At 40.3% G+C, this 16,568-nt stretch overlaps 1 protein-coding gene across 8 annotated transcripts in view; it reads left to right on the top strand.

Moving 5' to 3' along the window:
• The window catches only part of MYRIP (myosin VIIA and Rab interacting protein), a 444,899-nt gene extending 429,786 nt beyond the window's left edge, over positions 1 to 15,113 (top strand). For all 8 annotated transcript variants that reach the window (XM_073003547.2, XM_078377395.1, XM_073003545.2 and 5 more), the window contains 5 exons: positions 1,308 to 1,469; positions 3,282 to 3,377; positions 3,614 to 3,674; positions 11,884 to 12,008; positions 12,470 to 15,113. In XM_073003547.2, coding sequence (XP_072859648.2) covers positions 1,308 to 1,469; positions 3,282 to 3,377; positions 3,614 to 3,674; positions 11,884 to 12,008; positions 12,470 to 12,502 — 477 coding nt within the window. In that variant the 3' untranslated portion in view covers positions 12,503 to 15,113. The remainder of the gene's footprint in view (positions 1 to 1,307; positions 1,470 to 3,281; positions 3,378 to 3,613; positions 3,675 to 11,883; positions 12,009 to 12,469) is intronic.
• The last annotated feature ends 1,455 nt before the right edge of the window (positions 15,114 to 16,568 follow it).

Raw genomic sequence — 16,568 nt, 5'->3', positions numbered from 1 at the left:
TTCATTGAGGGTTCCCATAGGCGAGTTATTATAGGATTGTACAGCTAAATGTACTGTGGTTCATCATATGCAGAGAGAAAAGGTAATGGAAATAAAAGACTGAATACCTGTGGATTTTCACCAGGCTTCATTAATATTCCAACATCCATTCAAGTATTGAAGTTGTTGATTCATCCATGTGCCTTAAGCTCTTCTAGAGGGAAAGTATGTAAAAATCACTTTTGACGAGCAAAAAATTATTTAAAGGTCTCTATCCTTTGAGCCAAAACTTGTTACTTCATATGCACTCTCATGATTTCACACTGACCCACCAGGATAGTTATATAAACACAAACAAATTTGGACTCCAAGAATATACTCTGCTAGTGGAAAGCTTACTCACTTATATGGAGCAAAGTTCCCACTAATCCTGACTCTCTGTCATCAAGAGCCCCTTCTTATCTTTTCAAGTACTCCCCTGGAACCAGATCTTTGTGTGTCCATGGCTGCAGGAGAGGCAGTGCCTGCCTTTCACTTAGCGGTTCAAACAATGCAATACAAACATTAGCATGTATGGTTTCCATCTCTTTATTTCTTCTAATGGCCAAGTGTTGCCATTTTTGTTTTATTTTGCACTCCTTCTAGAACCCTTCTCTTCCTCTCCTTTGTCCCAAACATACGTCACCCTACCCTATGGGTAGTCTTGTTTTTCCTCCAGTTCTTATCGTCTTTTCCCCCCATAATATCTGTCAGTAACGTATTCAGCCAGATCATGCCAATTCCTATGTGATATTTAAAGGGTTCCACCTAATTTAACCTCAGACAACTCAGAGTATTGCAAGAAAAGGGATGAGGTAGGGAAGAAGCAACTTGCTATGGAAACGTGATGAAATGATTGATGCTGTATAACTTCCTACAACTTCCTATATATATAAAACTTCCTTTATTGGACCTCTCTCATTCATTACATACACCTGCTTTCACTTATTATATAACTGAAGATTCATTGCCCACCACCACCAATGATGTTTCTGAATTGACATCCTCTTTAGTCCTTTCATTGCCACTTAATCTTTCCTTCATTTTCCCTTTTGTGTTTCAGCATTTCACATACTAAGCCCATAATTGGGACTTTATTTAAAAATATCTTTGTAATATCATTTGGATTACTTCAGTCAGTTTGTAAATAAATATTAGCAATAGTGAAAATAATCAGAAGTGCAAACTGTAAGGACCAGTTTCCTAAATCCTCTCAGAAGAGGGATGGTAGGGATGAAGGGAAAAAACAACAAAGACTAATACAGCCTCACTGCTTTGGGATGGCTTAGGTCTACTTGACAGCTGGCAATGTTTATGGTTTGGAGAGTCAACTAAGTGAGCTTGAGGATGCAGCTCGTGGAATTAACAGTATAACTGCAGAATCCGAACTAGCTGACCTGGAGGACCAAGTGGCAACAGCAGCAGCTCAAGTTCATCATGCAGAACTTCAGGTGAGATGAACCAGAGGCCACTTAACATCTACAGCACCATACACACACACACACACACACACACAGAGAGAGAGAGAGAGAGAGAGAGATACACCCTAACTCTCCACACACATACCAAATTTAAATTCTTCTGAAAAAACTGTCTGGGTTCAAAGGTCTCCTGCTTTTTAGATGATATGGAGGCAATTTTTCCATACTTTGGGGTGGGGGCACCCCTGAGGCTCCCCTACACCCCACCAAAAAAATTTTATATGATCACATGAAGGCTTCCAAGGTCCAGAGATGGGCATATGCAACACCAAAATCTGGAGGTGGTCTGATCAGATCCATAAATCACTTCACTTTTACTAACCACAGTCTGACTTTCTCCCATATTACAGTATCTAACCAAAATAGTATATGCCAAAGGATCTAGATGCAGGGGGCAAGAGTGGAGACAACAACACCCACCTTCTTGCGGATAGTTCTAGTTAAACATAATCTCCACATTAATTAAACTAGTGATAGGGCAGGACAGATACAGCACAGCCAAGGTTTAACAAATGCACCCCCCCCCCAGTTAAGGGGACAAACAACAACAATATCAGTAAATATGAATGCATCACCTCCCAATACAATTCACAGTAAAAGGTAAAGGTTCCCCTTGACAATTTTTGTCCAGTCATGTTCGACTCTAGGGGGTGGTGCTCATCCCCGTTTCCAAGCAATAGAGCCAGCGTTTGTCCGAAGACAATCTTCCGTGGTCACATGGCCAGTGCGATTTAGACACGGAATGCTGTTACCTTCCCCTGAAGTGGTCCCTATTTATCTACTCGCATTTACATGCTTTCGAACGGCTAGGTTGGCGGGAGCTGGGACAAGCGACGGGCGCTCACTCCATCGCATGGATTCGATCTTACGACTGCTGGTCTTCTGACCCTGCAGCACAGGCTTCTGCGGTTTAGCCCGCAGCGCCACCACGTCCCTGGGATAGTTCACAGTAGTCCAGGCAAAATACTGTTTGACAAGATAGAATGCTGTTGGTTTATTCTCATTAGGCTCCTATTGTCAGATAAGGAGGTAGGAGCAAGGAACTGCTTAAATGGTGGCAATTCCAGCTGGAATTCTTCTGTTAAAAACAGTAAAGCTATAAACTGAAACATGAGAGAGGATAGATGTGAAGGTTTAAAATCCTCATTTTTAAAACAGAAGAGCCATAATTCAAAACAAAAGGGTGAAACAGAAACAAAATAGAATATCAAAGGCATTGAAACATAGTCAGCTACCATCTTTTTTCAGATTCTCAACAAGCTATTTATGCTTCTTTCTGGTTTGATTTTCATTTTTTGGCGGAAGACCTGTTGCTTAGACTAGTAAGTCACACTAAAGGAGGCCTATTGAATCAGTCAGGATTTGATGAGTCATCTCCTCCCTAAGTTTCATTGATTCAAGTGGAGCTACTTTAGCTGAGAGATTTCCTTCAGCACAGTCAGTTGCAAATAGAGTAGGGCTATTTGAATCAATGGAACTAGTAGAGGAGTTGAGTCACCAAGTTACAACTGGTTCTATGGACCTACCCTAATGTGCCTTGCTACCCTAAGCTACAGGATTTTAGCCTTTGTGTTTAAAAGTGCCTGGCATATATTTGCCATCCAAATTTATAAATAAAGCTGACATTCATGATTCATGCAAGTATATGTTAATGAAGAGCATGTGGAATCAGAGGATACATGATTTTTGATTGATAGAAATATAAATGAGGTTAAAGAAGTGTAGGTCAATTCACTCCAATTGTTAAACACCCTCATCACTGAACATATGATTTATTTTAAGATTTCAGACATTGAGAGCAGAATTTCGGCACTTATGGTGGCAGGCTTGAATGTGGCTCCATGTGTTCACTTGAAAAGGAAATGTGACCAAAAGCAGGTAAGCAAGTGGCAGACACTTCAAGAAGAAAGATTTGTGTACTAAAGTAGGCTCCTGTATGCACAGCCTCTGTGGGTCATGTATTCATCCAAATGTGTGCCAGTATCCCTATCACATTACTCTTTAATATTGATTCTTGTTGTATTTGCCAAGATTCATGCAACTAGAGTTTGGCTGGTGCTAGTATTCTAGACGAATATGTGCTAATAAATTATGGGATTTCTTTTCTCCCATAGATGCAAACGATAGACACATCCAGACAACAGAGACGAAAACTGCCAGCTCCACCAGTGAAAGGTGATGAAAAGCAAGAGGAACTATACTGTACTTAGTATTCAGTGGGAAGGGTCAAAATGCAGTACAGTTGTGCCTCGCTTAACGGGTGCCCCGTTTAATGACGAAATCGCATAGCGATTAACTTTTTGCAATCGCTTTGCGATGTTCCCTATGGGGAAAAATTGCTTTGCAATGATCGGTACCCTGTTTCGCTTACCGATCATTGCAAAGCGATGATTTTTTAACAGCTGATCAGCGGTTCCAAAATGGCTGCCGGGTAAAAAAAATGGCTGCCCGCTGTTTTCTGAGACGGATTCCTCGCTTACCGGGCAGCGAAAATGGCCGCCATATGGAGGATTTTCGCTTAAAGGTGAATCTGAAGCCCATAGGAATGCATTGAAAGGGTTTCAATGCATTCCTATGGGCTTTTTAATATCGCACCGATTATCGTCGCTATGCGAGGCACCACTGTAACTAGTATGACCATAAAGGAAGTGTGCTTAGCCTGAGGAAGTGGATCTCATCCATAAAAGCTTGCTGATTTTTTACTTTTTTAGTAGTCCAGTAAAAGGTATTAAACAGTCTTTCTTTTTTGTAAACTTGGGGACCACACAGCCTATTCCTTGTTCTTTCTATTATGACCAAACTAGACAAAATAAAGACATTTTGATTAGATATATCAACATTCTGGATCTTTTGAAGCCTGATTAAAAACAAGTAAGTAATGAGAAATAGACCACATTTTAAAGCTTCAGTCTTGTACACTATATACTGCACTACATTTCAGTCTTTTACATAGACTACTGGAAGGACATCCCACTGAATTTGGCATGATTTCCTCTTAGATAATATGTTAGGATTACAGTGTAAGTAAAAAAAATCTGAAGGATCCATTTTTATTTTAGCAAAGCATTTCCCTAATGATTCTGAAATATAATTTGAAGAAAACCACAATGCTTTCAATTCTTCTCAGAATATTTAGTTTCCTAAAGTGGAAAGCATGATGTCGCTGGAAAAAGAGAAAGAAAACTTTCCTTCCAAAATTGTCCAGGTTTTTCCAGGCTGTATAATTTTGAAGTTAACTGTTATCTTCATGTGTTAGGTAGACTGCAATTTCTTCTTAGTTATTATATAATAAGCAGGCCATTTGTATAGTTGTTTTAACTGCAGTAGCAGCATGAGCAGTAATGTACAGTGGTGCCCCGCATAGCGACGTTAATCCGTTCCAGGATTAACGTTGCTATACGGAAACATCGTAAAGCGAAATAAAAAAGCCCATTGAAACGCATTAAAACCCGGTCAATGCATTCCAATAGACTGAAAACTCACTGTTCAGTGAAGATCCTCCATAGGGACGGCCATTTTCTGTGCCTCTTAAGCGAGGCAAAACAGCGGGCGGCCATTTTGAAACTGCCGATCAGCTGTTAAGCATTGCTTTGTCAGGATCGGTTCCCCAGGCAGGGAACCGATCATGGCAAAGCACTGCCAGCTAGCCAGCCCGGCTTCCCCCTCCTTTCGCCCAGCTCGGGTGGATGGGGGAATCCCTCCTCCCCCCCATCCACCCGAAGCCGCCATTTTAGCCCGGCTGGGGTGGGTGAAGGGAGAATCCCTCCTCCCCCCATCCACCCGAAGCCGGCATTTTAGCCCAGCTGTGGTGGATGAAGGGAGAATCCCTCCTCCCCCCTCTATCCACCCCAAGCCAGCATTTTTGCGTGGCTGGGGTGGATGAAGGGGGAATCCCTCCTCCCCCCCATACACCCGAAGCCGGCATTTTAGCCCGGCTGGGGTGGATGAAGGGAGAATCCTTCCTCCCCCCCATCCACCCGAAGCCAGCATTTTAGCCCGGCTGGGGTGGATGAAGGGAGAATCCCTCCTCCCCCCCATCCACCTGAAGCCGGCATTTTCGCGTGGCTGGGGTGGATGAAGGGGGAATCCCTCCTCCCCCCATCCACCCGAAGCCGGCATTTTAGCCCAGCTGGGGTGGATGAAGGGAGAATCCTTCCTCCTCCCCCCATCCACCCGAAGCCGGCATTTTCGCGCGGCTGGGGTGGATGAAGGGGGAATCCCTCCTCCCCCCATCCACCCGAAGCCGACATTTTAGCCCTGCTCGGGTGGATGGGGGGGGAATTTTCCCCCAGCTGAGTGGCGGCGGCTTCTGAAGGACTGCGGGGGAGCCCTCCCCGTGGTCCTTTGGAAGCCACTGCCAGCATTTCCCCCCAGCTGGGCGGCGCTGGCTTCAGAGCAGCCGCGGGAGAAGTCTCCCCCACGATCGCTCCAAAGTGCCCGCTGGTCAGCTGGGGGGAAATGGTGCCTATGGGGAAACATTGCAAAGCGATTTTCCCCATAGGAAACATCGTAATGCCATCGCTTTTGCGATCGCAAAATCCACATCGTTATGCGATTCGTCGTTACACGGGACGCTCATTATACGAGGCACCACTGTATATGACTTGCTGCTGTGGAACTGAACATCCTCCACTTGGTGTACCAATTAAGACATACAGTGGTGCTGTCAAGGAAAATTACAGGCCTGAGCAGAATGGAGTGTATTAATGAGAATCCATAATGATCAGGTGTGTTAAAACTGAGTCAGGATGAGTGTGGGAGGTTTTCCAGTAACCAGACTGAATGAAAATAACTACCAGACATGGTCAGTGAAAGCTGAGATGTTCTTGAGACGGGAGGAATTGTGGGAGATAGTAAACAATCCCCCTGCTGCCCTAGATGAGGAGGAACAAAGGAAAAATGAGAAAGCTCTATCTACAATAATTCTTTGCCTGGAAGACAGCCAACTGACACACATAAATGGACTGACTTCAGCTAAAGAATGCTGGGACGCCCTGAAACGAATTTATTTATTTATTTATTTATTTATTTATTTATTTATTTATTTATTTATTTATTTATTTATACCCCACCTATCTAGTCATTTCGACCACTCTAGGCGGCTTACAACATAAAGGATAACAAGTTCAAGAAAAATTTATAACAAAATTAAATGATTCTGTGATGGGAAAAATACAAAATAAATGAAATAAAGAGAAAAAGAATAAAAAAGGAAAGAGGACAGGAATTAAGTGGAAGGGAAGGCCTGCCTATACATCCATGTTTTTAGTTGGTGCAGCGCGAATCTCTGGAGGTAGGTTATTCCAGAGGCGAGGAGCCACCGCCGAGAAGGCCCGGTTTCTAGTTCTTTCCTTCCTTTTTGTTCGTGATTCAGCAGGAACTAAAGTATCCTTAACCAGAAAGCTGTATAAGGCTAAACTTGAAGAAGGTGAAAGCATGTCCCATCACTTGCAAAAGATGAAAAACCTGTTTAATGAGCTTCAACAGAGAAATATGGAATTTACAGCGTCACATAAGGCATATATTATTCTGAGCAGTCTTCCAGAATGTTATGACGTATTAGTGACAAGCCTTGAATCTATGCCAGAAAGAGACTTAACTCTTCAGTATATCACGAGCAGGCTTATTGAGGAGGCTAGAAGAAGAAGTGAAAGATCATAAGATAAAATGAGGCAAGCCAGCCCACAACGAAGGACATGTGATAGCCCAGAGAGAAGGAGATCTGCTTTCAGGAGGGGAGAGCAAGAAAACAAAGCATTCATTGTGAAACGTTGCTTCATCTGTGGCTCTCAGAGACATCTTCAGAAGGACTGTTCAGAAGCCTTCAGCAGAAATAAAACTGACAGAAAAGGGAGGATTTTTCTTGTGCAGGCAGCTGCTGATAACATCAAGGTCACTACCTGGATCCTGGACAGTGGAGCTGTTTGCCATTTAACTAACGACGGGAAGTTGTTTTCTTTTATAGGAGCTTCAGAGCACAGCTTTGTGAGTTTGGCAAATGGAGAACGGTCTCCTGTGGCTGGAGAAGGGACAATATTTATACTGGTTTGAGAAAACAAATTAAGAATGTTCTGCTAGTTCCAAAACTGGACTGTAACATACTTTGTGTCTCTAAACTTGATAAAGAAGGCTATACAGTGTTGTTTGCTAACAGCACTTGTACAATTAAGAAAGGGAATGAGATTTGTATCACAGCGAAACTAGAAAATAATTTATATGTACTAAAAGAGAACAAAGTAGCACAAAATATGGTCATGATCAATGTGCCCATCTGTTGCATAGAAGGCTGGGGCATGCAAATTTCAGAGTGGTACAGAAAATGGAAAGTTTTGCTAAGGGTATGAAAGTGAAATCATGTAAAAACTATCTGGACTGTAATGTTTGTAAACTGGCAAAATCTCAGATAAGCCCCAAACCAAAACAGCAAACTAATCAAACACAGAGACCATTTCATCTGGTTCATGCAGACATAGTTGGACCTATGGGTAGAGCACGATATGTTTTAGTCATTGTAGATGACTATACAAGGTACTCTTTTTGCTACTTAATGAAAAACAAATCAGGAGTGTTCAATCATTTCAGAAATTGGTTAGCCTATGTGGAAAAATGTTTTGATAAAAAAGTGGCACAAATTCAGACAGACAGAGGGTCTGAATATATGTCAGAAAGGTTTCAAACTTGGCTGAGAAATACTGGCATTTTTCATAGGAAGACCAGCCCATATTCTCCCTTTCAAAATGGGCTTGCAGAGCGTAGGAATGGAGTCCTACAGACAATGAAGGATGCTCTATTAGCTGATGCTGGTATGAGCCATGCCTTTTGGGGAGAAGCTGTGGATACTTCTTGTTATATTGTTAACTGCCTGTATTCTTCTGCTATAGAGCAAACTCCATACTATATGCTCTATGGGAGGGAGCCTTCCATACAGCATATGAGAGTTTTTGGTTGTAGCGCTTGGGTACATGTACCAAAGGAAACCAGAAGAAAAGGAAAACCAAAAGCAAAGAAAATGAGGTTTTTGGGCTATGAAAGAGGGTCAAAGGCATATCATTTCTTGGATGGAAACAAAAATGTAGTAATTTCCAGATCTGCAAATTTTTGTGAACATGAGAACTGGGATAAGGTGCATGCAAACTCTCAAGTGTACATTCCCTTCATAGAAAGACAGAAAAGTCAGGGAAATCAGATAGAGCCAAAGCAAGAGGCTGAAGAAAGTACCAGTCACAGCAACTCAGAAGAAGAGGATGATGGAGAGTGTAGTCAGGAAGAAAGTAAACCTGTAGTTAAAGAAGAAAGACAAATCCCAAGAAGGTCGGAAAGGGCTAATAAGGGAATCCCTCCAGAAAGGTTTGGTGTGGGAGAAATAAGAGTGTGTCACATATACCAGGAGCCAAAGAATTTTGAAGAAGTGATGCTTCTTCCTGAAATAGAAAGAAAGAAATGGGAACAGGCCATGAAAGATGAATTGAAGTCAATGGATGAACATGAGGTGTTCACTGAAACAAGGTTGCCACCAGGGCAAAAAGTAATTAGGTAGCAAGTGGGTTTACAAGAGAAAATTGCAAAACAATGGAGATTACAGATACAAGGCTAGATTAGTGCCTCGGGGGTACACACAGAAGAAAAACATTCATTACAATGAAGTTTTTTCGCCCACAGTGAAAACTGAGATAGTAAGATTGGCCTTAGCCTTAGCTGCATCAAGAAACTATGTTGTAAACCATTTTGATATTACAACTGCCTATTTAAATGCAGAGTTACAAGAAGAATTGTACATGGCGCAGGCACCTGGTTTTGAAAACTCCAAACCAGGAATGGTGTACAAATTAAACAAAGCAATTTATGGCCTACAACAGTCAGCGAGAAATTGGAATCAGTGTCTGCATTCAGCTTTGGAGAAATTGAAATACAGGAATAGTTTGGCAGATCCATGTTTGTATGTTAAAGAACATGGAAAAGAACTAAACATTTTGCTGGCTTATGTAGATGACATTTGTGTTATGTCTAAAGATCAAAGTCAAATAGATTTGTTTGAGAGGCAATTGAAAAAGGAATTCAAATTAAAGAACTTAGGCCCAATACAAAGTTACTTGGGGGTGCAAATCCAGAAACAAGAGAAAGGATTTGTGTTAAGTCAAAAGACGAAAATAGAACAAATGTTGACAAAGTGTAACATGCAAGAGTGTAAAAGTGCAAAAACTCGAATGATAGTGGACTTTCAAAAGTCAGAATCTGTTTGAAAATCAGGAGATATACCAATCAGCAATAGGAAGTCTGATGTACCTAGCCAATTGGACTAGACCAGATATTGCTGCTGTGGTAAATATCCTGAGTAGACACGTGTCAAAACCCACACAAAACCATTGGCAAGGGGTAAAAAGAGTATTCAGGTATTTAAAAGGAACACTTGACAAATGTCTAGTTATATAACCTTCAAATGAGTTAAAGTTAAAAGCATTTGTGGATAGTGATTGGGCAGGTGATGTAACAGACAGAAAGTCAATTTCAGGATTTGCAATATTGTTTGCAGATGTTCTAGTGGGTTGGAAGTCAAGAAAGCAGAGTTCCATTGCAACTTCAACGAGTGAAGCTGAATTTGCAGCTTTGTCTGAGCTGTGTTCAGAGATTACTTGGTATAAACAATTAATCAAAGATTTGAAAGTTGTAGTAAACCAAGCAATTATGGTATTTGAAGACAATACAACGTGCATCCAGATGGCGACAACAGATAAAATGCGAAGCAGAAGTAAGCACATAGACATAAAATATCATAATGTCAGGGAAGCAATAAAGGAGAAATTAATGGAGTTACAATATTGTGAATCAGAGAGAAACATAGCTGACATTCTGACAAAACCCCTGAACATACAGAAATACATGGAAATAACTGAAAAGTTGGGTATATGTTCTGCTCAGATCTTAAATTTGGAGGGGTGTCAAGGAAAATTACAGGCCTGAGCAGAATGGAGCGTATTAATGAGAATCCATAATGATCAGGTGTGTTAAAACTGAGTCAGGATGACTCAGCAGTGCTGATGCAACTCATGGATGATACAATGTGTGTTCTGATTGGTTCTGTATGTGTATATATGTGTGAATTGTACAGTCAGTTGTATCTTCCTGCTTGAAGATCACTGCTACACATTATCCTGCCAGAATGCTGTAAATACTGCTGTAAATACATGTTGCTGAAGGAAATGCTGCTGGACTGTGCGTGAGTTATTTCTGGACTGCCTGGACTGCGAATCACTCTGCTAAAACTGTGATTTGCGCTAAGACAGGTGCCTCGGTTAACAATTACCTCGTTAAACGACAAAACCACTTGACGATAAGGTTTTTGCAATCGCTATTGCGATTGCAAAATGATGTTCCTATGGGGAAAATTCATTTAACGATGATTGGCTCCCTGCTTCGGGAACTGATTTTTCGCTAGATGACGATTTTAAAACAGCTGATCGGCGGCTCTAAAATGGCTGCCCGCTGTGCAAAATGGCTCCCCGCTGTGCTTTAGGATGGATTCCTCACTTTACAAGCACCGGAAAATGGCCGCCCTATGGAGGATCTTCGGAAAACAAGCAGGTATTTCGCCCATTGGAACACATTGAACTGGTTTTCAATGCATTTCAATGGGTTTTTTAATTTTGCTTGACGAGGATTTCGCTTAACAGCGATTTGAACGGAACAAATTATCCTTGTCAAGCGAGGCACCACTGTATGTACTTTGGAACGACTTTCCATGTCAGTATTTGCTACCTCATAAGGAAGTCTGTAAAGCCAACACTAACTTCCATTCATATGTGGTATTGACCAAGAACTGTCTTTGTGTGAAAACTCTTAGTTTTTTAAAAAATTTTGATTAAAAGCCTCTAGCAGAAGTGCAGGAACTCACAGTAGAATTAACTTAAATTCCCCAGAGTAAATCATCCCCTATTGCTCTCATGAACTGGCAACTTATAGTTTCAATAACTCTCTCTGAGACATCGGTAAAAGAAAGAATAAAAATGCATCATTTACTCAAAGTTGAATAAATCAAAAACAGTATACTGTACAGAAATGACTGCTTACAGCAACAGGCCTCAGCAGACTAACAGCCTGCTTCTAGTAGATTCCGGCAGACTACATTGTAACTGCATACTAAGTGCATAACTGCTGGCAGACTTGGGGGGAGGGGTTTCTTAAGCAGAGAAGCATGGTTGTCTTTTAATTCAGAGGCAGAGAAGCAACAATAGGTTACTGTTATGTTGATTGAGGTTTCATGGATATCCTACACCAGCCAGGATATATTTGTTCTGCATGTTGTAGAGAAATTAGGTATTTTGTTTTTTTCCACCATTCTGCTTAACATAAGCCATGATTTTGAAGACTACTGACACATCTTTTTCAGGTGAAAACATGAATGTGTCTCCCCCAGTTACTCCTGTTAGATCATTTAACAGGAATTTCATACTCCAAGGATCTCTAACACAAAGAACAAAAATGGAGAGAAAAAGTACTGCCAAGGACTTTAAGGTAAGCAGAGCTTTCCATCCCATATCCAGATCATAACAGGGAAGACCTACAAATGGCAAATCCTAAAATTCAGATATCAATGAAATGTACTGAACTAAGCAGATCTTTTCAACTGACAGATTTTTTTTTAATTTCCAAAGATTCAGTTGGCAGAAATATTTTAAAAACAAGATTAATTTCTAATTACATTTTGGAATTCTAAAGTCCCATCTGGTTTGGAAATGCATTTTAATTATAACGCTGGGCGAATTTTTTTTGGTAAAGCTTTGGGAAGAAGGCCTGGATGAAGAGATTGTGAACTTCAGTGCACTGATGTAATAAACAATCTAGCTGATAAAACTAATAGGAAAACAAAGATAAATGTCCAGAGGGATAGCTGTACTAGTCCATAGTTTTCTTTTAGAGATGTTTTGCCATTTTTAATGTTATTATTTCTTAAATGATATCTTTTCTATTTCTAGGAACCATCTATAGGCTCTGCTGTAATGTACTAAAATTATAAAATCCTACTGCCAATAACACACTGCCTAAGGCTGCACACTAGAGTGCCTTTCTATAACAGCCATTATATACATCGGATAAAAAATGGACCCTCAAGAACCCACAATGCCTCAGTAATAGGGCTTTGTTTGGATATCTCACTGAGCAAGCTGTTCAAGTCTTCAGCGTTGTGGTCTGCTGTTGGAAATTCTGCCTTAATGTTCTATGAGATTCCAGGAAGGACGTTGAGCTTCATATAAGCAAGGCTCTGCATTTTAAGATGCACTTTTCCCCCACATTGTCAAATGTACGATAGTATGTTGTCTTTAAAACACAGTATGTTTTTGTATTCTTAACTCATCCCTTAATGTAAGTCAATATCTCACATGAAGGTCAAGAAAGATTGCAGATTGTCCATATTGTGCTCCATTTTTCCTGAGACTTTACTATTGTGCACATAGTCATAGTCACATATGATCTTGTCAGAGCAATAAGAATAATTCCAGGACCAGTTGGTGATCCTGAAGAAAATTGTGGAGCGGGATGGCCAGGAATGTGGTTTAACAAGTCCAACCAAGCAGGGGAGCAGTTTTCCATTTGTAATTTCTACATGCATACTATCATGGCATATTCTGCTAGACAACAAATGAATGTCCTGTGTTTGCGTATCTACAAAGTTCTGTCGACCGACTAAGTAAACTTTCACCTTGATGAATTTGAAGACCCAGTGTTATCTCAATTAAAACCTTGTCTTTCTGTAGCTAGAATTTACCTAGCACAATGCTGCTTACAAGCCTTACCCCAACAGGCAAAATTCAGACTACTGCAGATCCACTCTAGACAGCTATAACTCCAAGTGAAGTCCCCCAGTCTATACTAGTTACTATCTGCTGTGTAGGGCTGGAAATGATTGACATTGGACCAGCATCACTGGGTGAATATGTGAGCTAAACAGGAGACAGCAGCATTGAGCACATCTGGAATGTGTATGAGTAGCGAAGAAGTTAAATGATTTGCTGCAGATCAAAGAGTAGTCAAGGTTCTAGATTTATAATTACTGAAGGAAAGGGGATTCTAATTAAATCCTAATTTTGCCACAATGCAATCAAATAAATAGTTCCATCTTAGTAGTGTCCCTTCTGTATCTTGAGTTCTACTCCCTGAGGCATTTAAGTAAGTTGAAGGTTGAGAATCTCAGTAAGGGCCAGTCATACTGTGTACAAGATTGTATCCTTGTGCTCTGTCTTTGTTAATACATCTAGCACTCTTGGCCCTATGCTGCAATTGCCAACACATTGGATCTTGCCCCACCCCTTCTTTCACCCATAAGCATGCAAAAGGCTACAAAGGTCACCTTTTGACCACTTTTTGATATTAGGAATAGAAAAGTGGCTAAAATGAGATTTGGGCTACAGTCCAAAGTATGCTTACCATGGAGTAACCCCCAGTAGGTTTAATGGGACTTAGAGTGCAATCAGACAGCAAGAAGGGCATGTGTCTGATATCACTAGAAAGGGTCATTTGCAGAGAGTGATTTCCCTTAAATGACCCTTCCATCTTTTAGAGAATTGCTCCAGCTCAACACGAAATAGTAGCAGCACTACAGCTGGACCAAAAAGGTCCAGCTTTGGCATGGACTGGAGTCAGACTGGAGCACAATTCCTCACATGTTGTGTGATCTCTGGGAAACAGATCACACTGACCACGAGCAGCCCAAAACATTATCTATTTCCCTGTCTTATCACAGCCTTACTTCTCAATAAACAGGCTAAGGATTGCATTATATAAGCATGTACCTGCAACCATGTAGGTTTCATTCATTTCTGTTGGGTTTGTGTATTCCTAGGGCTTTATCATAACTCCCTGTCAATATTTGCTCACCTTTTCCCAGCTGCAGACAAAATGATGCTATCATATACATGCATGAAATTCTTATTTGTCTTTTATAGGACTTGACTAATCAGATGGCAAAATTTTGTCTGCAGTGTACAAAAATCCATATAGTATATGATTAATAAAAGCATCTTTTTAAAAATAGGGGTTGAATAAAAATTATAAATTCCTTGGTCTACATTCACATGACTCTGAACTTGTCAAAGATACATTCCTAGATTTTTGTTTCTGCAGGTCTGTGTGTTAATGAAACGTCAGTAATGACAGCTGGTCTACATATTTGTCCAGTGAATACTATAAGATAATTCTGTGTATGTAATATTGAATCAAGACTTTTAATAGATAAGTCTGGCTTTTCTTCTGTTGGTGTGATATGAAACAAAATGAGTTTGGAATAGAATTTTTTTTTCCATAAGAGGCATGAAAAAGCAACTAGTGTTCAAATGTTAAACTACTCGGTTTTCTATAAGAAAAATGTATATCATGTAGGCACTGCAAAAAGAAAAGAAAGAAAGAAAAGAAGTCCCTGCCTGTTGTGTGGCCTTTCAGTTTTTACAAAAGTTTTATTTGTGCCAAATGTGTGAAGATTTAATTTACTGTTTTTAAATCATAAAATATATATGTTAGCACAGCCAAAATGATTCTGTCATCACACACATGTGCGCACACACACACACACACACACACACACACACACACACACACACACACACACACACACACACACACACACACACACACACACACACAAATGAAAAATATTTTAACTGTCAAAGCAAATGAAGACAATATGATTCAGTCTAAGTGGAACTTAACACTTGCATTCTAGTTTTTTTTACCTGCATTCTGGCCTCAAGAATTACTGTCTGGAAAAACTATATGGATACAACAGATTATTTGGGGGTGAGGGTAATGGCCTGAAGTGATTCTCATCAAGAAAGAAGATTATATATTTTAACTTAAGGCATGGATGGAATTCAGGGTCAACTGTTAGAATATAATTATCCAACTGTAAGACCTAACTAGAGTAGACAGGCTAAAATCCTTGTGTGGCTATGGCACACAGCTATACGTTGATATTTTGGATATAAAGTGTGATTCTACCTGTTGGGTAGAAAAGTAGAAAAAATACAATAAAAATATTTTTTATAAAATGTTTGTGATTCCGGCAAGGTCCTGAAGCTCCCCTGGAATCCCATTTGTTGTGGAAAAGCCATTTGTTGTTGGGAGGAGGCAGAGTGGAGTCTAATTTCCTGAGATCATAGCTGCTGATAATATTATCCCAGTGGCAGCAATTTTCAAAAATCAAAGACTTCCCTTCATCTCTCAGCCCCCAATAGCTTGCCCACGCCAAAAGGGATTCCACAAATCTTGACCTTTGATGGGGATCAGAAATTTTTTATTTCCAAAAAAATCACTCTGGCTGATGATGTCATCAGTTTTATATGGTGTAACTCTGCAACAAAAAAAAAGATTTGAGACATTAAATCATTGGAAACTGGGTAAGTCAACACTTACATGTCTAGTCAACCTTGGACTGACGACTGGATTTAGGCCAGTAAATTCATTGTGCACACATTCCTTTTATATAATTGCATTAATTGGGTTGTTTTCCAGAGATATCCTAAAAAAGCAACAGTAGGAAACAGCATTGGGCTGCAACCCAACATGTCAAGTGCTAGTTGTTCTTCAAACATGTAATGCTGTGTCTTCATAGTGGCTCCTTGATTAATCCAGGAGCCCCTCTACTAACCTGAACTTGGCCAAAGGCAACATCATGCTGAATCCTAAGATACTACCACAAAACTTTCCCTATGACATTGTTATTCTTGAGGGTCATTTCCTTCCTGCTAATTAAAGATGAGACACATTTTTGCTGGGAAGTTCTTCAGTGAATGAGTCTTTGAAATGATTGGTAATGCTGTTGCAAGCCTCCTTCCATTTTACAGAAACTTGCAGGAAGAATTCCCAATGTATTATGCGTTGGTGTGTCTACTTTCTAGTATACTGCTCTGAATTGTACCCAAAATCTTCTACTTGAAGGCACACGTTACCGGTAGCAGCTCTAAAATCAGTCAAAAGCTAAGTGTTCACACCTTTTTATGATATTGCATAATACTGTATCAATGGTGGTTTTCGTTCATAATACATTTAATAGTACAGAATATGATCTGATCTATTACATCA

Source organism: Pogona vitticeps, chromosome 6 (genome assembly GCF_051106095.1).
Source record: "Pogona vitticeps strain Pit_001003342236 chromosome 6, PviZW2.1, whole genome shotgun sequence".
Taxonomy (NCBI): domain Eukaryota; kingdom Metazoa; phylum Chordata; class Lepidosauria; order Squamata; family Agamidae; genus Pogona; species Pogona vitticeps.
The sequence above is the reverse complement of the archived record's forward strand: the minus strand, read 5'-3'. Positions and strand labels throughout refer to the sequence as shown.